The sequence below is a fragment of the Haemorhous mexicanus genome, chromosome 14, assembly GCF_027477595.1.
Source record: "Haemorhous mexicanus isolate bHaeMex1 chromosome 14, bHaeMex1.pri, whole genome shotgun sequence".
Lineage (NCBI taxonomy): Eukaryota > Metazoa > Chordata > Aves > Passeriformes > Fringillidae > Haemorhous > Haemorhous mexicanus.
This window is the reverse complement of record NC_082354.1, coordinates 6,057,450-6,074,766: the sequence shown is the minus strand read 5'-3', so window position 1 is coordinate 6,074,766 and position 17,317 is coordinate 6,057,450. Positions and strand designations below refer to the sequence as shown.

Genomic DNA, 17,317 nt, shown 5'->3' with positions numbered 1-17,317 from the left:
CATACTTCAAGTATAGGTCCTTATCCTCCTTTTTTGTTGTTGGTTTGGTTTTTTGGTCAGGACATATTTTAACTGGGGACAGATGAAAAAAAGAGAGGGCATGTTCACTTATTTATTTTCTGATAGATCATGAAAAAAATAAATAATGAAGAATGATTAAACCAACAAACTTTCTTTAATAAATTAATAGCAGCATCACAAAACCCTGATGTGAATGACCCAAAGAAAGTTGGGTAGGTGACAGTTTTTAACCATTCAGAGAAATGTTCTCCCCTGCTGGCTGGGAGGAACGCAGGCGCTGTAAGGCAGTCAGTCCCCTTGGCTCTTCATCCAGACAAGAGATGGACATCAGAACAGGTCCAGCTGAGGTTGGCATATTTACAGTTCTGGCGCTGAATTTTTTTTAAAAACACTTATAAAAATTCTGAAAATTCTCTGTTCAATTCTCATTATTTACATCCAAATATAGCAGGTTCCCTTTTTGCCCATACAACAGAACTGGCAAGGGTGAGACATGAAGGCTCCCATGCGAAGACAATGCCTGTGTGAACACTTACACTGAGCTCCAGCTGGAAAATGAGCTATTCACACAACTTACACATGTGCTAGAAGCTACTGTAATTCAACTTATTGCTCAAAGCTTTCAAAGTCTGTGGTTGGTTCTGAAAGATATATATATGTGTGTATATATATAAGTACAAACTCACACGTGTGTGTATATATATACACACATATACATGTTTGGAAGAGATGTGCTATACATTCACCCAAAGGGGGAAAAAATTAAAATGCACTGTGATTTTTCTGATTTTTCTGATTTTTCTGTATTTTTTGAGATAATAAAATCTGACTCATGGTAAAGAACAGTTGCTGAAGGTGCAACTGTGTCTCTGGCCAGGGGTTCTCCTGCTGATTACTTGACCCTTTTGGAGAGGCAAGTGGATTCCCAAGCATTCATGGTGGTATCTGCAGACTGGCACATGGAGCAGCTCTGCTGCCTTCTGCAAGCAGTGAGCTGCACTCTGCACTGGGATACCTCATCTGCCTGCAGGGAAGTACTATGGATTTATCCCAGGAGGGGATGAGGGAGAGAGGATGATCAACTTCAGTGCATCATTCTGGGATCAACCCAGCAGCAGATACAACCCAAATGTTGTGTTTTAGTAGTGGCCTCAGCAAGGCTGCAGCTGCACACAGCCATGCAACAGCACCTCAAGCACTGGCAGAATTTTCCAGTTCTTCTACAAGTTAGTTTTAATGGAATGAACACAGCAAGCTGAGAGTACAAGCAATTCATGTAAATAAAATGTGATTTATCCATGTCTAGTGTAAGCTTCTGTGTTCTGACAATTATCTTAGCCAGAGGCTGTCAGTGATGCTAAATGCATCCATGTTAGATGGGCACTGCAGCATCTGTGTAGTAATTAATGAAGATATAAAAACCTTATGGGTGATATCTGGCATTAGACAATACTCCACATAAGGAAATCTGCATGAGAGGCATCACCCCAGAGGCACAGTGCCAGAAAGACACAGTGCCTTGGAGGGTTTGTGTACACAGGAAAGCAGAGGAAAATTAATTCAAATTATACATGGTGTGTATTAAAAGCAGATTACTTAAAATACATTCAATCCCAATGTGGATGCTTTCATTAAAGATGTAAGTGGTGTTAATATGATATACTCTAATTTACTTTGGGAGTAAAGTGGAATAAATCAAATTTTAAGGTTACTCCAGATTCATACTCCAGACAGACTAGCTCTAGGTCTGCTTCCCTGCTGACCCTGGTCACCACTTGCTTTAGAACAGTGTCACCAGCAAATGATTCCAGTCACATTGCTCTGTTCAGCTCTGCCCAGCCCCTCCTGAGACAAGAGCAAGGACCCTCTCTTACTCCTCTCTGCAGTATTCCCCAGGCAGGCACATCCTGCTGCTCACAGCCTGACCCTGGCCAGCACCACACACAGAGAACCTTCTGCTCTGTGCCCAAAGCACTGTTCTGTCACCAGCAATGGGCTAGAAAATAAAAGCAAATGCCAAACCAGCTAAAGAATATCTAGATGAGAGGAGTGAGAAGAGCAGAGATTTGGGCTCCTCCAAAGCCAGAGTGCCCTTCCTCAGACAGGCCAAAGCCCCTGGTCCTCCAGCAATCAGTGAAGGCAGAGCTGGCCACACAGCCTGCTCCACCCTAGAGCTGATGGTTATCTGCAAGACCAGAGAAGGGCTTTTAATGACTCCTAGGCCTTCCATTTACTGGATGCTTGAACTAGATAACTGGGGATCGCTCTGCTTCTCACACTTCTTCTCCAGCCCAAGTGATCCCAGCCAGGACTGCAAAACCACATTCCCTGCCTTTCTTAGGGGAGCCAGAGCCTCCTGAGGGATGGAAAGAAAACAGCAGGATTGGAGAGGGAGCCAGAATCTAACAAGGTCCCTTGAAGTGCAAGGTTGACCCAGTATGGCAGAAGACACTACACATAACAGGACATGTCTGGCCAGGTGCCTGCACGGCCACTCCGCTGTTGTGATGTCTCTCTGCCAGGTTTCTGTAAAGTCTTTACACGGCACAAATAGGGGTGAGGATTTAAAGTATATATTTACTGTCAACTTGAAAAAGAAAGTTATACTGACCAAGTCTAATAGCATGTATTTGATATATAACTATTAACGTGCCATTCTGGACTCCAGCAAATTCCACCTGAGATAAATATTCAGCATTTTTTTTCATGCACTGGAAGAAGAATTCAAACATTTTGTCCATGACATATGCAAAGTAACTAATAGCTCTGATCTAGTATTAACAGTAAATATAGAACCTTAAACTTCACTGCAGTATATTAATATATATTATTTTAAGTACTGGACTGAAAAGACAATTCTTTTTTCTCTTTAAAAAAAACTCAAAGCTTTGTTCAGAATGCAATATTTACATAGTCCTTTGACTGACACTTACATTTTTACACCATATATTTTGGCTACAGATACACCGTAGCAAAGGTCTGTGAGAGTCACTTTTACACACAGCTCACTCGTTCACTTACAACATTACAGCTGTTTATGGAGAGTTCTGAAGTCCCTGGCTGCATCTCAAGGCCCTCCTCAGCTTCATCCAGTTCCATGCTATTGAACTCATTGCCATTTCGATAACTGGTTAAAGTCAGGTCTTTCCCATACAAAGCTGTTGAGGCCACGTTCAGACACTGGTTCTGCCTCAGGGCTGATTTTTTGCCAGGCCTGTACTGGCAGCGGATGTAGTTGGAGAAAGCCCTGCGGTAGGTTTTGTTGAAGAGGGTGTACACCAGGGGATTGACCCCGGAGCACACGTACCCCACCCAAACAAACACGTCCAGGAGCTCACTCAACAGGTCTTTGTCGCAGGCTTCCTTGCAAAGGACAGACATGACATTAGTGATGAAAAACGGGCACCACATGATGAGGAACAGAAAGAAGACGATGCCCAGGACCTTGGAGGCTCTTCGCTCGTTGTTGATGGACTGCATCGTTCCTTTCCGGAAAAGCACCGCCTCCTTATTGACAGGGGAGTTCAAGTGGGAGGCCCCCTCGTGATTGTGAAGCATTGAAATGTTCTCTGTGTTGTTTTCCTTCTTGAGGCAGTTCACGCTGCTCCTCCTCTGCTTGGGTACCTCTCCACACATGAACACCGTGGCCTGTCTCTGCAGCACCTGGACAGTCAGGCAATACGTGATCACCATGATGATGAGAGGGATGAAGAAAGCCATGAAGGATCCAATGAGGACGAAGTTCTCGTCATTCAGGACGCAGGTCCCATTTACAAACACCCGGGAGTCATCCTGCAAACCAATGACTGGAATAGGCATGGATATCCCTGGGAAAATGAAACCAAAAAGGAGACTGTTACCTTTGGAGACAGCTCCAAAGAGGCAGCAGAGACAATGCAGGTTCTGCACGCATTCAGCCCACTGCCTAAAGCTGCTTGGAAGAGAAGTTACTGCGTCCAGGTGAAAGGGAAAACGTCCAACAACACTCCTGGGAGCACAGCTCCAGGGTAGGACACCCTTCTCCAGGAAGAGCAGCAGCTTTGCTGTGCACCACAGCTGACTCGGTGAATGCAGCCTACCTCCTACTTTTCTAGCATTAATTGGAATTTGTGGGTGTAGGAAAGGCAGTCACCCCTCTGCAGTGTTCCAGCTGACCACTCCATACCCACCAGTTTGAGGGGGGTAGTTTGAAATCACTGTCATAGGGTAGAAAGGAGCAAATTTTAAAGAGAAAAATTTTCAAAATATGAAAGCACTACAGCTCTGAAGATTCAAGAGCACGATTCTTACAGTAATTAAAATAACCCTGACAGAAAAATAGCCACTTTTGCCATGGCATCACAGACACATGGAAACAAAGCTCTGGATCTCAGGGCCATTGCAGACAATCTCAGTGCAAACAGAAAGTGGTGTCTGCAAGATGTCACTCAAATATTTTTCACATGTACTGAGATCCAAACTTCATCCCTTGGTCTGTGAAGCTCAGTCCCAAATCAGGACAGACCTAAAACCTTCCAGAAGCAACAACATATTTTGGAATGCCACAACATGTGTGCACAGGAAAACACGTGGTGGACCAGACCTAGTTAAAGCATCATGGGTTCATCTGGTCCTGTCTTGTGTCTTTGGCAAGTACCAGAAGTTTAGGGCCATGGTACAAAATGGGTACAAAATGGGGCAGCTGTAAGCATTTTACCTTTGAAAATTCCAAAGCAAGAAATTGCATCCAGATCTCATTTTTAAAACAACCTTTGAGAGATTTATCTTCATGATAAATCTTATGAATCCTTCATCTCATTTCTAAATCCACAGTACTCGTGGCATTCAGTTCCTCGATCTCTCTGTTTTTCATCTGAACCAAGTGCTCATTTAAATTTGCTGCCTGATAATTTCCTTTGACTCCCCTCAGTTTGTCTACTGTGAGAAACAGTGAATAATCACTATCTGGTCACCTTTTCCACCTTTCTAATGATTTTATAGACCTGTTATCATCTCTCCTGTCTGACATCTCTTTTGGAGCTGAAGAATGCCATTCTATTCACTCTCTCTCCTCATGCCAAACTCATTCTATGCTTTTGATTATCTCTCTTTATTTCTCTTTAAATTCCTTTTTGCCCTTTTAAAGAATCAAAAAAAGCCCTGCACATCCAAGCAGCTAGAGAGCAACAGAGTGAATTCTTTGCTCCCCTCTGGGCACCTGGCTGTCATGGAGCACCACTCCTCAGTGGTCTGTGTGTCTGTGGCTGGCCATGCCCTCCTTGAGCTCCTCCACCCAAGAAATAACAACACTGAGGCCACTGTTGTGCCTGAATTGATTTTTTGGAGTTGCTGTGAACATCACAGGTTCATAAAGCTAATCCTGTGGGACTCTGCATTTCTTAACAGGAAGAATTACATGCTTAAGAGATTAACCAGGGCATTTTTATCACTCCAGCAAAGTGTTTTTCAGGATTCTGGGGAATTCATCTGCAATTTGTCATTACCAGAAAATTACCATTTGGCAGTAATCAAGTGATGGAATTTCTTCTGAAAATTAAGGATGATAAATGCCTTCTGTGACTGTAACATGTGTTTTCTTAGCTCAAGTACTAGTTCCAGGATTTGCTCTTCCTTCCCTCTACAAGCCAGCACTCATCAGTTCCCCTCTGGCAAGGCAGCTGCCTCCTTTCTGATATGTTACCTGTTATCTTGCTTGTGCCAATTCCCTGCCACTGCAATAACCTTCAGCTCATAAACCCATCATTAAAGACATCATCCTAATGCCTTGGCTCCATCAAACCACAGACTTTTGGGAAATGGTGGAAGTTTGACTGAGCACTCTCTACACGAAGAAGAAATCTGAATTAGGTCCATGGCATTACACTGGATTATATTTGCATGTATAATTTTATGCTTTAGTGCCCTGTAAAACACCTACCCTTTGAAATGTAACTCCAAAATGAATGAAAGTTCATTCATGAAGAAGCCATCATTTAAGTTGGTGTTAGTGCTTTAGCCAAAGGAAATGAGATGAGGTTTTGGGATATCTTCACACAGAAACTGACATTTATGTGACACACATAAGGTACATTTGGGAAGAATAACCTAGTTCTGGGATATGATGGATAAACAAATCAAGAGCACTGATGTCAGCCTAAAACTCTGCAGGAGCATGAGATAGCTCAGCTTTAATGACAGAGAATGAGGGGGCAGCTGCTGAAAAAGTGGAAAAATGGAAAAGTGTCTCTCACCTCTCACATAAGAAAGTGAGATTTCAAACTGAGAATGCACAGAAGAAAGAGAGCACTAAGTCTTTACTTGCACTTTCTTCCAGTCTGGGAAAACCCCATCATTAGGAGCAGTAGGAAAGATGCCCTCAGATAAACTGGCCACATGCTTTGATTCAGCTGTGAGCTGGATTCAGCACTGCTCAGGGGGCAGCACTACCCTCATCTCTAATGCCTTCCTTCACCTCACACCTCTCCTTTGAAACTTGTCTTTAATAAATGATTTATCACCAACCCACTGCACAACTGAGTCTGAAAGGGAACCAATTCTGTACACACCTTGGGCAACAGGGACTGACTCACAGGGAGAAGTGTGAAAGGTCTCAGACACCTCAGAGGGGCTTCCTTCACGGGGGATTACAGCAAATCACTGCTGCCACCATCCCAAATGCACTAAGACCTGCTTGCACACACAGCTCACAGCCTGGGCCTTGTTTCAGCAGGGGTGCCTTGATCACCCCTGAGCATTCCCAGGGCCCCTGGCTGTGGATGAACAGAGATGCCTGCCTGACTTGAGTTCTTCTCTTTGAGCAAGAGAAGGCATCCAGCTCCACTTGACTCAAGCAATCCACAGCACTAACAATGCAGGTTTAACTGTCCACAATTTAAGAACTGAGGTGGCCAGAGAATACCAAACTCCCCACAGCAGTGCAAGGAGAGTGAGTGTCAAATCTGGCAAGAGGCTCTGAAGCTGCCTGCTGTCCCCAGCCTTTTGTCAGTGCAGCTCTCTGAGCCCCAGTGCAAAGCATTTCCTGAGCCTCTCCCTGACACACTCTTCACCTACAAACATCAGGCTGACATAGTGAGCTGAAGTCTCCAGCCTCAGAGGCATTTTCCAGTTGTGTCAAAAAACCATTTCTAACTACAGTGGCACCAAATTCCCCAAAAGAGGCAGTGCTGCTCCAAAAACTTGCAGGGTTAAAGTGCTGCACATCACAGTGCTCCTCAGAGCAAACTTGGTCCTGTTGTTTGAAGTCTGAGCAGTGCTTGGCAAAGCTGATTTGCCCCAGCAAGAAGGGGCAACCTGCCACTAGCAGCCACTAAGCCAAGAGCCAGGTCCCTGCTCTGGGCACCCTCCTGCCAGGCAGCAGCTTGAGCAGGACATCCCTTTACACCACAGCAGAGAAGGTGAATGTGATTTTTTCCCTCCTCTATCCTCCTTTAGCTTCTGTTTGTCAGAGCAGCAGGAAGCCACAGAGAGAGGGATCCTCTGGATTACAAATCCAATTATAAGTGTTGTCCTAACTGCTGCCTGTCAGCTTTAAAGATGTCCTTAAGCCAGTAGAAATGTTCACCAAATGGGGCTGAGATGATACTGTGGGCACAGAGTAACAGATGCTCTTCACAGATTTTAAATTAATAAAACAAAACCCAAATGACTACAAATACAGATTTATTAAATATTTACTGGAGAAAAAGTTGGCTAAAAAGTCCAAATTTGTATTCACAGATACTTTGACTTAAATGAAAAAAAATGTATTTTTTGTGTTTAATACCTTGTTTTCTTCAGTGAAAGCCCAGGAGCCTGACAGAGATTACAGAGATCACTGAATAGCTGTGTCTTTGATGGTTATTTCCACTAAAAAAGGCAGGAATTTCCACTCTTCTACAAGAACACATTTTCTCCAAGGACAACTACCTAACTAAGGAAAACAGAGGCATATGGGTTTACTCTGACTTTCCATGTGTGGAATTCTCAGGGCTGAATACAAGAGTGGTCACATTTTGCTGCAGCTACATGAGCTTGGGAAGGCCAGGGACCACCTCTCCTGGGGTCAGCACTGAATTCAAAGTCTGCTGTGTCCATGGGAATGCTCTGCTGCTGCAGGTGGCTTTGGACCTCACTGCCACTCTCCAGACATTTACAGACAATTGAAAAGGAAAAAGCAAAGAGAAAGCTGTGTGCCAAGCAAGCCTGTGGCTGCCACAAATACATCAGTGTAAAAACAAGAACACCACTGAACACTACATGTTCAAATCCACATCCTTAACCTCATATTTAAACAAACATAAGTGAAAATAAACCTCATATTTAAACTAAAACAAATCTGTTTGGGTTCTTAACTGCCTCACAAAGTTCCTGCACATTTCTCTCATTCAGACAGCGAGAAGAAAACCCCACCAGCCAGCAGCCTCCTGCAGTGTGCAAGAAAAGGCACTGGGTTTAGAAACCAAAGCTCTTCAGAGGAAAATTGAAGAATGTTGGCTTCTGAAGTGTTCAAAATCACTGAAATTCCATATTGTCCCCATATTTCAGCAGACTAACTGCAGTGCCTTTCATGTACTAATATTGCAACAATGCCCCTTCAGGGCTGGATTAGGTCTAGTTTTATCTGACCATTCCAATAAAACAATTGTGCCAGCCTTGCATTGGTTGAAAGCCAAAGATTAAAGAGGGATGAACTTCGAAGGATCTCCCTGCCCGCAGCAAGCACAACTGCAAACAGATGAAAGCCATTAGTGACTGTGCCTGGATGAGCTGCTGACCTTTACTCAAACCTTGGGAGAGCACTGAGCAACCTGAGCCAGATGGAAAACCACCAAACAACAGTATAAGACAGAAGAAATCAATTACTTTCCCACCTGCCCTTCTATTTTGCTAAATTACTTCTGTTGGTTTGCACATTTCTGAGTGAGCATTTGAAGGAGGATGATGGGGATCCTGCTCACACCAGAGCTGCAATCCTGGGCTGATGCTCAGGAGCAGAACCTCAGACACAAACATCAGCATCCCTCTTGCTCATGGGAACAGATCTGGTGGGATGGTCAGTCTAATTTCTGTCAAAATTCTTCACACATTGTCACCATCAGCTGCTGTCCCAGGCAAAACCTGTCACTGACATCCAGTGACAAGATCAAACCAATCCAAGCACTCTGAAATCACCTGGAATCCCAAGGTACTTTCCTTGCTATGAATTCAGCTTGTTATCAGCCAGTATGTTCTTTCTCACCTTGATAACTCTTGGTACTGTGCTGGGGAGATCAATGACCCTCTTGGGAATCATGGAACAAGCACTCAATCAAAAAAATGTCTTTAGATAAAATAACTTTGTAGACAACTCAAACAAGTGGGAAACAGGCAGATGACACCTTAGTGTTTTGCTCTAGGTCATAAAGCAAATATTTCTGTCTCACCCATGACCAGAAGGCAGGTCTGAAAAAGTTTTATGAGCAGAAGCCAGCTCTTCTGCCCCACAAGAGGCATCTTGCAGCCCAGCTTGCAATGCTAATGCCACCTCTGCACTCTGGTGAGGCAAACAGAAGTTATCAGATCAGCACCACCACAGCACCTCTGCCTACAGGCCAAACAACTACAATCCCCATGCTCCCAAGAGAAGAATTTTATTCAAACATACCCTGTCAGACATTCAGTGTCAAATATAAAAAGGCAAAAATAAATTTAAAATACATGAAGACAGTATATTTTAAATCTCCCAAATCTGGAGAGATATTAAGCTCCCTTAGGCTTTCCTAGTATGCAACCATTTTTCCCAGCAATATATGTGGTTGCTGTCCTTCTGTTAAGGCAGTGCTCATAGTCAGGAATGTGTATGTTTTTCCAGGAGATGGAGGGTGATTGTCCAACCTTTGCTTTGCCAGTAACAGTGGTTTCAGCACTGCTTCCTTGTGTCCAAGTGATGAGCCACAGAGCCTGCCTGCTTAGTGGGAAAGGTTTGAGCAAAATCCCAAATGAAATAATTTTGATCTTCCATGTGCTGTCTTCTTCATCAGCAGTGGTTTTGCCCTTTTTTCCATGAAATCTGTCCAGAGGTTTGTGCTAACTTGAAGCCTGCAAAGAAATTCCTAGGGTTTTGGTCTTGTCCCAAAGCATGATCTCCCAGGAGCAGCTCCAGCCCAGCACAGAGCAAAGGGTGCCAGGACCAAACACATCCCACCAGCACAGGAGCCATGGAAATGCCTTGCTGAGCTGCCCCTGCCCCCAGAGACACTGATGGGCAGAAATGCAAACCAGAACCCTACATGTGCTCTGGAACTGTGACCTCAGGGAGCTCTGAGAGCTGTTCCAGGCCCTCTTTGTCTCCATGCACACCTGCCCTCAGCACATCCCCCTGCCCTAGGAGAGCACACTTCCTTTTGGATCAGTGGTGCCACTCCAGGTATGCTCCTCAGGCTGAGGATTGTCTCCAGTGAGAGAGGGGAAGGCTTAGCTGGTACCTGGAGGCTCTTGAAGGACATCATTAGAGCAGCTTGCAAGCATGGGGCTGCTCAGCCCCTGAGAGAGACAAACACTCAGCACAGAAACAAAAAGCTGTTAGATGTAAGTTCACTTAGTCTGAGATGAGTGTTTACTCATCCTCACAGCACACATTTATACTTTTCATAGTCTTTCATAATTCTATAAATAGATCTTCTCAGTAAAACAATGAAGCACTATGAAAGTTAAATGGGGATTTAAATTTCCTTTTTAAACCTGAATGGTTTATCCTATACACAAACCTCAGGTACCTCCCTGAAATCAAAATTATAATCTCATTAATGAGTCAGAGAAAGAGTAAAAATGTTTTCAAACATGCACACACACAGCCACAGACACACACACTGTTTGTGGCATCTGCCTATGGCACTGACACACAGAGCAAAATTTAAATAGCCCTATCTTGGTCACTTATGAACTAAATTGAATTTACACTGCTTGTGAGGATGTGAAACTGTGAGCTGGAAAATTGGCAGCATGTGTAATTTCAGCACTCTGTAGCAAATGACCAAACCTTGAACACCCCAGGAAGGAGAAGCCCTTCTAAGCATATATTTGGGTGGCAAGGAAGTGCAGAATTAAAATATTTCAGTTATTTTCACATCAGAAGCAATGTGTGTGTACCTCCACATCGATGAAGTGCTTTCATTCAGATTTTCAAAGGGATATTTTGTTTATTTTAATGTTACCCAGTTAACACTTCCTCCTGTACGACCCAGTGTGCTCCCAGGGTTTGGCTGGTTCCTTAGCACAGCTGAGCTCTGCATGGGGACTCCACTCACCTTCCTCACAGCAGGGCAGAGGGAGGCTGCTGAGATGGCCAAGTCCCCAAGTTACTGCTGAAAACTTTGAAACTACACAAAGTCGGAAATCCTGAAACAATACCAAGATTCTGCCAGCAGGCTCACACCTAAAATTGATTTTCATTTTCAATTGTGAGGATATTTCTGTAACCTGTGTTTTAATTTCCAGCCTCAGCACAGTGCTGTCTACCACAGAACTAATTTTTACAAGCCCAGCCCTTCACAGCAGCCACTTTTTCTCTAACTGAAGACAAAAATCTTGCTCAAGTTATGTTTGCTGAAGCACAGGACAACTGTCTGTGATGTAATTTAATCTGGAACTAAGAGAACTTTGGAAAAGAGAAATTGTCAAGAGACAGGAGGACTCTGTTATGTTCCCCTACTTTAAAACCTAATCATAAGTTTAGGCTTGTGCACCTTGACAAATTTGTAGCTCAATGAGCAAAGAACCTCTTTTATACTTTGCTGTCAGCATTAACACTTCAGAAAAATGAAATGCAAAAGCTGCTGAATTAAGATAAATTACATGCTTTTTACTTCTTATTTTGAATTCTGATTCAGGAACTGAATTCAGAATTCTTTGCATGGAATGCTTTTAAAAGTTTCTTCATCTGAAGCAGGATTTAGGAATTGCAAACTGACCAGCCTGCACTAAAGTCCTGCTTTGAATATGAAGCTTAATCACAAACAGAAATGCCCAAATTCTTTTGTGACACTTAACACCAAAGTGAGGATGAATTCCTTTAACCTATTTCATCCTCCTGAAATTAACACAGGATTTCACCAGGCCTTTCCAAGTGACAGGTAAGAACCAGAAAACAGCAACAATACACTTTGAGTGAGTTCTCTTTCATTTCATGCTCAATTTTTTTCCCATGTATGCCACATTTCTAAATTCATTTATGAAGTACAAATAGTTAGGCTAAAATGAGCTACATACATACCAAGAGTACTTTTCTTTCTCCATTTAATGCAACCTACTGCAGAAAGCCCAAGTAAAAGGGTAAGCCCTGTCATGTACACTGAGGAGGAAATCTAACAGCATTTCAGTGCCCTGAACAGACTGTCTGGGGAGAATGGATTCTGCCTGTATCTTCAAAAAATGGATGCAAGCAAAGACTCTCCTGGGCCAGCAGTAGCTGCATCAAAGAGAACAAAATGAACATAAAGCCCAGATGTGCTACACGTGCTCCCAGCTGTGATCCTGACAGAGGAGGGCACACAGGCACAGGCACAGCTGCACCCTGTGTCCCTCCAGCCCAGGGAGGGAAGTGCTGCCCAGGGCAGCCCCCAGAGCTCTGTGCACCACAGACATCCCACAGAGCAGCTGCTCACAGCCTCTTCCTAAAGACTTTGGGTGCTGGGGAACAGCTGCAACAGCCATTGCCTCATGGAGGGCTGACAAACCATGGGTCGAGTGGAAAAGTGTCATTCCATCTCCTTTCCAAGCTGTGCCTTGTAAGCTCCATTATTTCACCTGTTTGATATCCTATCCAATGCAGAGAGGTTAAACATCTCCTGAGGAAGCTGGGTAGGGGTGAGGTGTTTGCACTGTTCAGCAGCACAGTCACCTCACCTGCTCTGGCTCAGGTACCTTTGTCCTTGGGGTGCAGCAGAGGCCCCAGTGTTCCTATTTTCCATCGTCATGAGCCCAATCCTCACCAAACAGCTCCATGAAGAGACTGCCCTGTGTCTTTACTGCTTGGTCAGACTTCCTTAGCAGTCTGCTGAATCAGTGAACCGTGCATGAAGTAGCCACTTTATCCCTTGGACTCAGAGTCCAAACCACAATTTGCTCCTCGAGGCACTGGTGCAGGCAGCCACTTCAGCACTAGCCAAAATTTCTAAGGATACGTCAGCAACATCTAAGGCAGCACAGGCAGAAATCTGCAAGTTAGCTCCAAAAATGGAAGCAGAACAGTTTTACTGCCCAGATTTTGCAATGTGATTTATACATCTCAGCTGGGGGGGTGTCTATCAGCTCTCCCTCTGCATTCCAGTGCAACGTGGAGCACAAATTCTGTGCTGACTCTGAGCTGCCTGTGCAAACCAAGCCCATGTGAACTTGTCCTCATGTGACTGCTTATGTATTGAATTCAGGAATTCTTTCCCATGTCAAATAGAGAGCACAGAGAGTTTAAAATAATAGTAGTAATAATTTCAAAAAAATCTTAAATGAATTGATTAAGCCAAATCCAATTTCACTGTGGATTATATTACCTCGGGAAAATGTAGCAGGCCTGTGACACATGAAAATTTGTTTCTAATAGATATTCTTGTTATATTCATGAGGAGAGAAAGTATATTTCCCTAATTTATCATTTTTTGTTTTTTCCCATAGCCTTTTCCCAAGGCAAGCTTCTTCAAAATCAGTCCCTGTAGCACCCAGACATCCAGAATCATATTCCACTTCTAAAGCAGGCAAAAACTCAGGAGAAATTCAAATACCTGGAACATGCTTTTCCTTGCAGTACAGCACTGAAAGCAAAAACCACTTCATAAAATAGAAATGAAATGTTAAATCTCTGTAAGACTGCATTTTAAACAAGCACAAAAGGAAACACAGCAAATGGAAGCGGTCATACAATTCTGCCCCTGCCTTGAATGTCTCTTTTTTAAAGCACATTTAAAGAGTTCTACAAAAAAAAAAAATTCTTCACATAATTCTCAGTATTACAGAGTCATTTTGACATTATTTTGTGCTTTCTTCCCTATTTTTCTGCTGCTTTATTTATTATGCTTTATCAAAGCAATACAAACGTGTCTTCTGTTATGGCTACTCCTCACTTACTAAGACTTCAAACTCGCTGGCTCAGTACCAGCAGCAATCCAGCTGTGGCAGAGAGCAGCCCAGGCTATAAAGGCTGAGCAGGAGCAGTAAATACCTGGCTGATAGCCTGCCTCCAACCCTGTGCAGCTCCACTCAGACCATTACCAGGCCTTGAGAGAGTTTCACTGCAGCGACTGCAGCGCAGCCGTGCGCCCTGAGCTGGCCGGGCTCCCCATGCCGGGCTGTGCTAATGCTGTTTGCTGCTCTGTTTACACAGCAGTTTTACAGCACCACTTGCCTGTGTTATTGCTGTTATCAGCACATTGACAGGGGCACAGCAGCAGTGGAGAGGGGTGGTGCTCTGAAAAATGACTGCTCCCACCAGCTGCAAGGAAAGGCTTCCATTTCCAGTTATTCCACTCAGGCATGCGGGCCAGGTAGATTAATTTGAGTATCCCCTTAAAAAAATTCCTAAATGAAAATTGGAGTCACACTATTATTCATTCAGACACAGTCAAGAGCCATGTTGCTTACCTATGGATATGGTCCAAACTGCAGCAATTTTCATAATGGCCTTGGTGCGGGAATTGAAGCGGCTGTGCTCAATGGGATTGCGAATTGCTACGTACCGATCAAGAGAGATGGCACAGAGATGCATAATAGATGCAGTTGAAAAGAGCACATCTAGGGAAATCCATATAGGGCACAACTGTTTAGGCAAAGGCCAAGCATAATCTGAAACATAGAGAGAAAAGAAATGAAAGGAAAAAAAGGAAAGGAAGTAATTTGGGAAGCTAGGCCATCATTTCTGAGGAACCGTTGGGATATTTTAGGTCTGTGACACCAGTAAGGGGCACGTGCATGAGGGGTGGACAGGAAACCTCTCATGGGACTTCTCTATGGGAAGTTCCTGGCTTTGAACACTCCATAAACCCATAGCCAGTTCCCAAACATCTGGTTTCTGTGACCAGTAACTAAAGGGCAGTGCCTGCAAGTGACCATTTTAACACTTTTCCCCACTCTTAACCTTTCTTCCATATCTTTACAAAATCAAATGTTGCATTCCTTTATAACTCGCTCATTGCATTGTTTTCACGGATTGCACAGCACTTTGTGGCATTAACTTGACTCAGATCCTTTCTGAAACTCCCTTGACATGTCGGTCTCAGTTTCTGTCTGCGGAGGAGAAAGGTAGCAGACAGTTTTTGTGCACAGTCTAACACATAGCTAAATGACACTGCTTCACCTTTTCTCCCCAAGCAGTGTGCCTTGATATCAAAGGAATACTTGCCTCCTTACAGAGCTGCTGGGACTGAGTGGCTGAAGTTCAAAACCAGTTTTGAAGGTAGAGTGGGGTGTTATTCTTTACAGAAACTGTTAGCAAACAGAACAGATTCAATAGCCACATCTGACAGCAGCTGGCACTCAGCTCATTTGGGTGCCTGCACTTATTAAACAGTTTACTCAGTGCTGAAGTACAGCTTGAGAATAAAAGTGACCCAGAAAGATCCTCAAAGGCCGCTGATACTTAAATCAAAGCTCAGAGAAAATTGATTTGTGAATGATACCCCCACATCAGTGTCCAGAATGGATTGTGAGATCAATAACATGTCCTGCCAAGCTCTGGGCTTCAAATCAAAACAAATCAAGAGTATCTATTGCAGCTGAAAACATGAGAGACTTCATAATAGCTGAATAATGAGATATTCTTGTGTCTTCATTCAGAACATGAATGTCTAAAGCAATCTTAAAGTTTACCCCAAGGATCAGAATCATCACTCTGTAGAATCAATGTTATATTAAGAATGGTGAAGCTCCATCCTACTGATCTCAAATGGAAAGGATGAAATGTTAGTCTCAGAAATCACAGTTTGAAACAAATTACCCAGCCAAGAGAGACCCAGGATACCTTCATGCAGAAACCTGAGATTAACTGAACCAGAGTAAATTATTATGAAATGTCCCAGAGAAGCCAAGGAACCTTTCACAAAGAGCACAGCAGAATGAGCTGGACACATTAGTTCATTTTACCAGTGGGAAACAAGCAGATGAAGTGCTAAGTACTCACCAAACCCACACAGCCAGACCTCAGCTCTGGGGAGATAAGCCACTCATTTCAGGGAGTGTGCACCATGTCTATTAAATGGACTGTGAGTGGACTGAAATCCACAGCAGCAAGCATTTGAGAGGTCTCTGTCAAAGGGAACTAAGTGAAACACTTTGTGGCTGCAGCATCTTTACTTTAAAAGGCACCTCTGCTGTACAAATGAATAGAGCTTGATGAAATATGACTCAGCCCCTTTATAACACTAGGATCAAATTCTCTGCCTCTTGCTCACTTCACACTTTGTTATAGCTGAGGACATCGTTGCCATCAGCCTGCAACTGAGCTCAGAGCTGCAGCTAAGCACACCTTGGATTTGCTGGGTGATTCCTCAGTGAATGCTCTGGGGAAGAACAAGTCAGAAACCCTACCAGTGGGAGCTGTGCTCCCTGCACAGCCCCAGGCTCTCAGTGCCTACCCACAGTAAGGCACATCCAGCACCCTTTACCCCCCAGTTCTCCTCTGGGCTGCCAGAGCCAGCTTTGTGCTCAGGCTGAGATGAACCAGGAGCACAAAGCCCTGAGTGTGCCCCGATGGAAGGAGCAGTCCCTGGGAGCTTGTGCAGCATGGTCACGGCTGTGCAGCAGCCTCTGCAGAAGGGAACAGTGACATTGATGGCTACTCCCCACATCAGGCAGATGGCCAGGAAACCCCCGGTGTCTCCAGAAAAAGACAGCCAGCCTCCAGGCTTCCTGTGCGTGGGAGCCTCTCCAGGCTGAGCCGCGGCGCTGCAGCGGGCACAGTCTGGTGCCTGACATTTGCTAGACCTGGAAGAGGTTTCTACAGCAACCACCTTTCCAGCATTGTTGAATGATGAACAGCCTCCCTTACCTCTTCCTTCAAGCTATCCAAACTCTTCCAGTGACTGATTCCCCGGAACAACTTCTGCTGCTGAAGTGAACCAGCACACATCCCAACCCAGCAGCCACCAGCGTGGGGACAGGAGACATCACCTGCTGCCAGCCCTGGCCCTGCAGGAGCCACAGACACCAACAGACCCAAGCCATGCTGCCCACAACTACTGCCCAGGCAAACTGGCAGGATGCTTTTGAGGGTAAAGGTGAGATGAGAGTTCTCCTAATGCCAGATCCTGTCAGTCCTTCCTGTCCCAGGGCACTCCATTACATTTCCAGCTGA

The 17,317-nt window shown here is 44.3% G+C and overlaps 1 protein-coding gene across 3 annotated transcripts in view; it reads right to left on the bottom strand.

Annotated features, from left to right (window-relative positions):
• Nucleotides 1–156: 156 nt before the first annotated feature.
• Nucleotides 157–17,317, bottom strand: part of HTR2C (5-hydroxytryptamine receptor 2C) — a 77,035-nt gene continuing 59,874 nt past the window's right edge. For 2 of the 3 annotated variants that reach the window (XM_059859008.1, XM_059859009.1), the window contains 2 exons: nucleotides 14,611–14,811; nucleotides 157–3,848 (listed from right to left, as the gene is read on the bottom strand). In XM_059859008.1, coding sequence (XP_059714991.1) covers nucleotides 3,016–3,848; nucleotides 14,611–14,811 — 1,034 coding nt within the window. In that variant the 3' untranslated portion in view covers nucleotides 157–3,015. The remainder of the gene's footprint in view (nucleotides 3,849–14,610; nucleotides 14,812–17,317) is intronic. The other variant, XM_059859010.1, reaches the window with a different exon arrangement.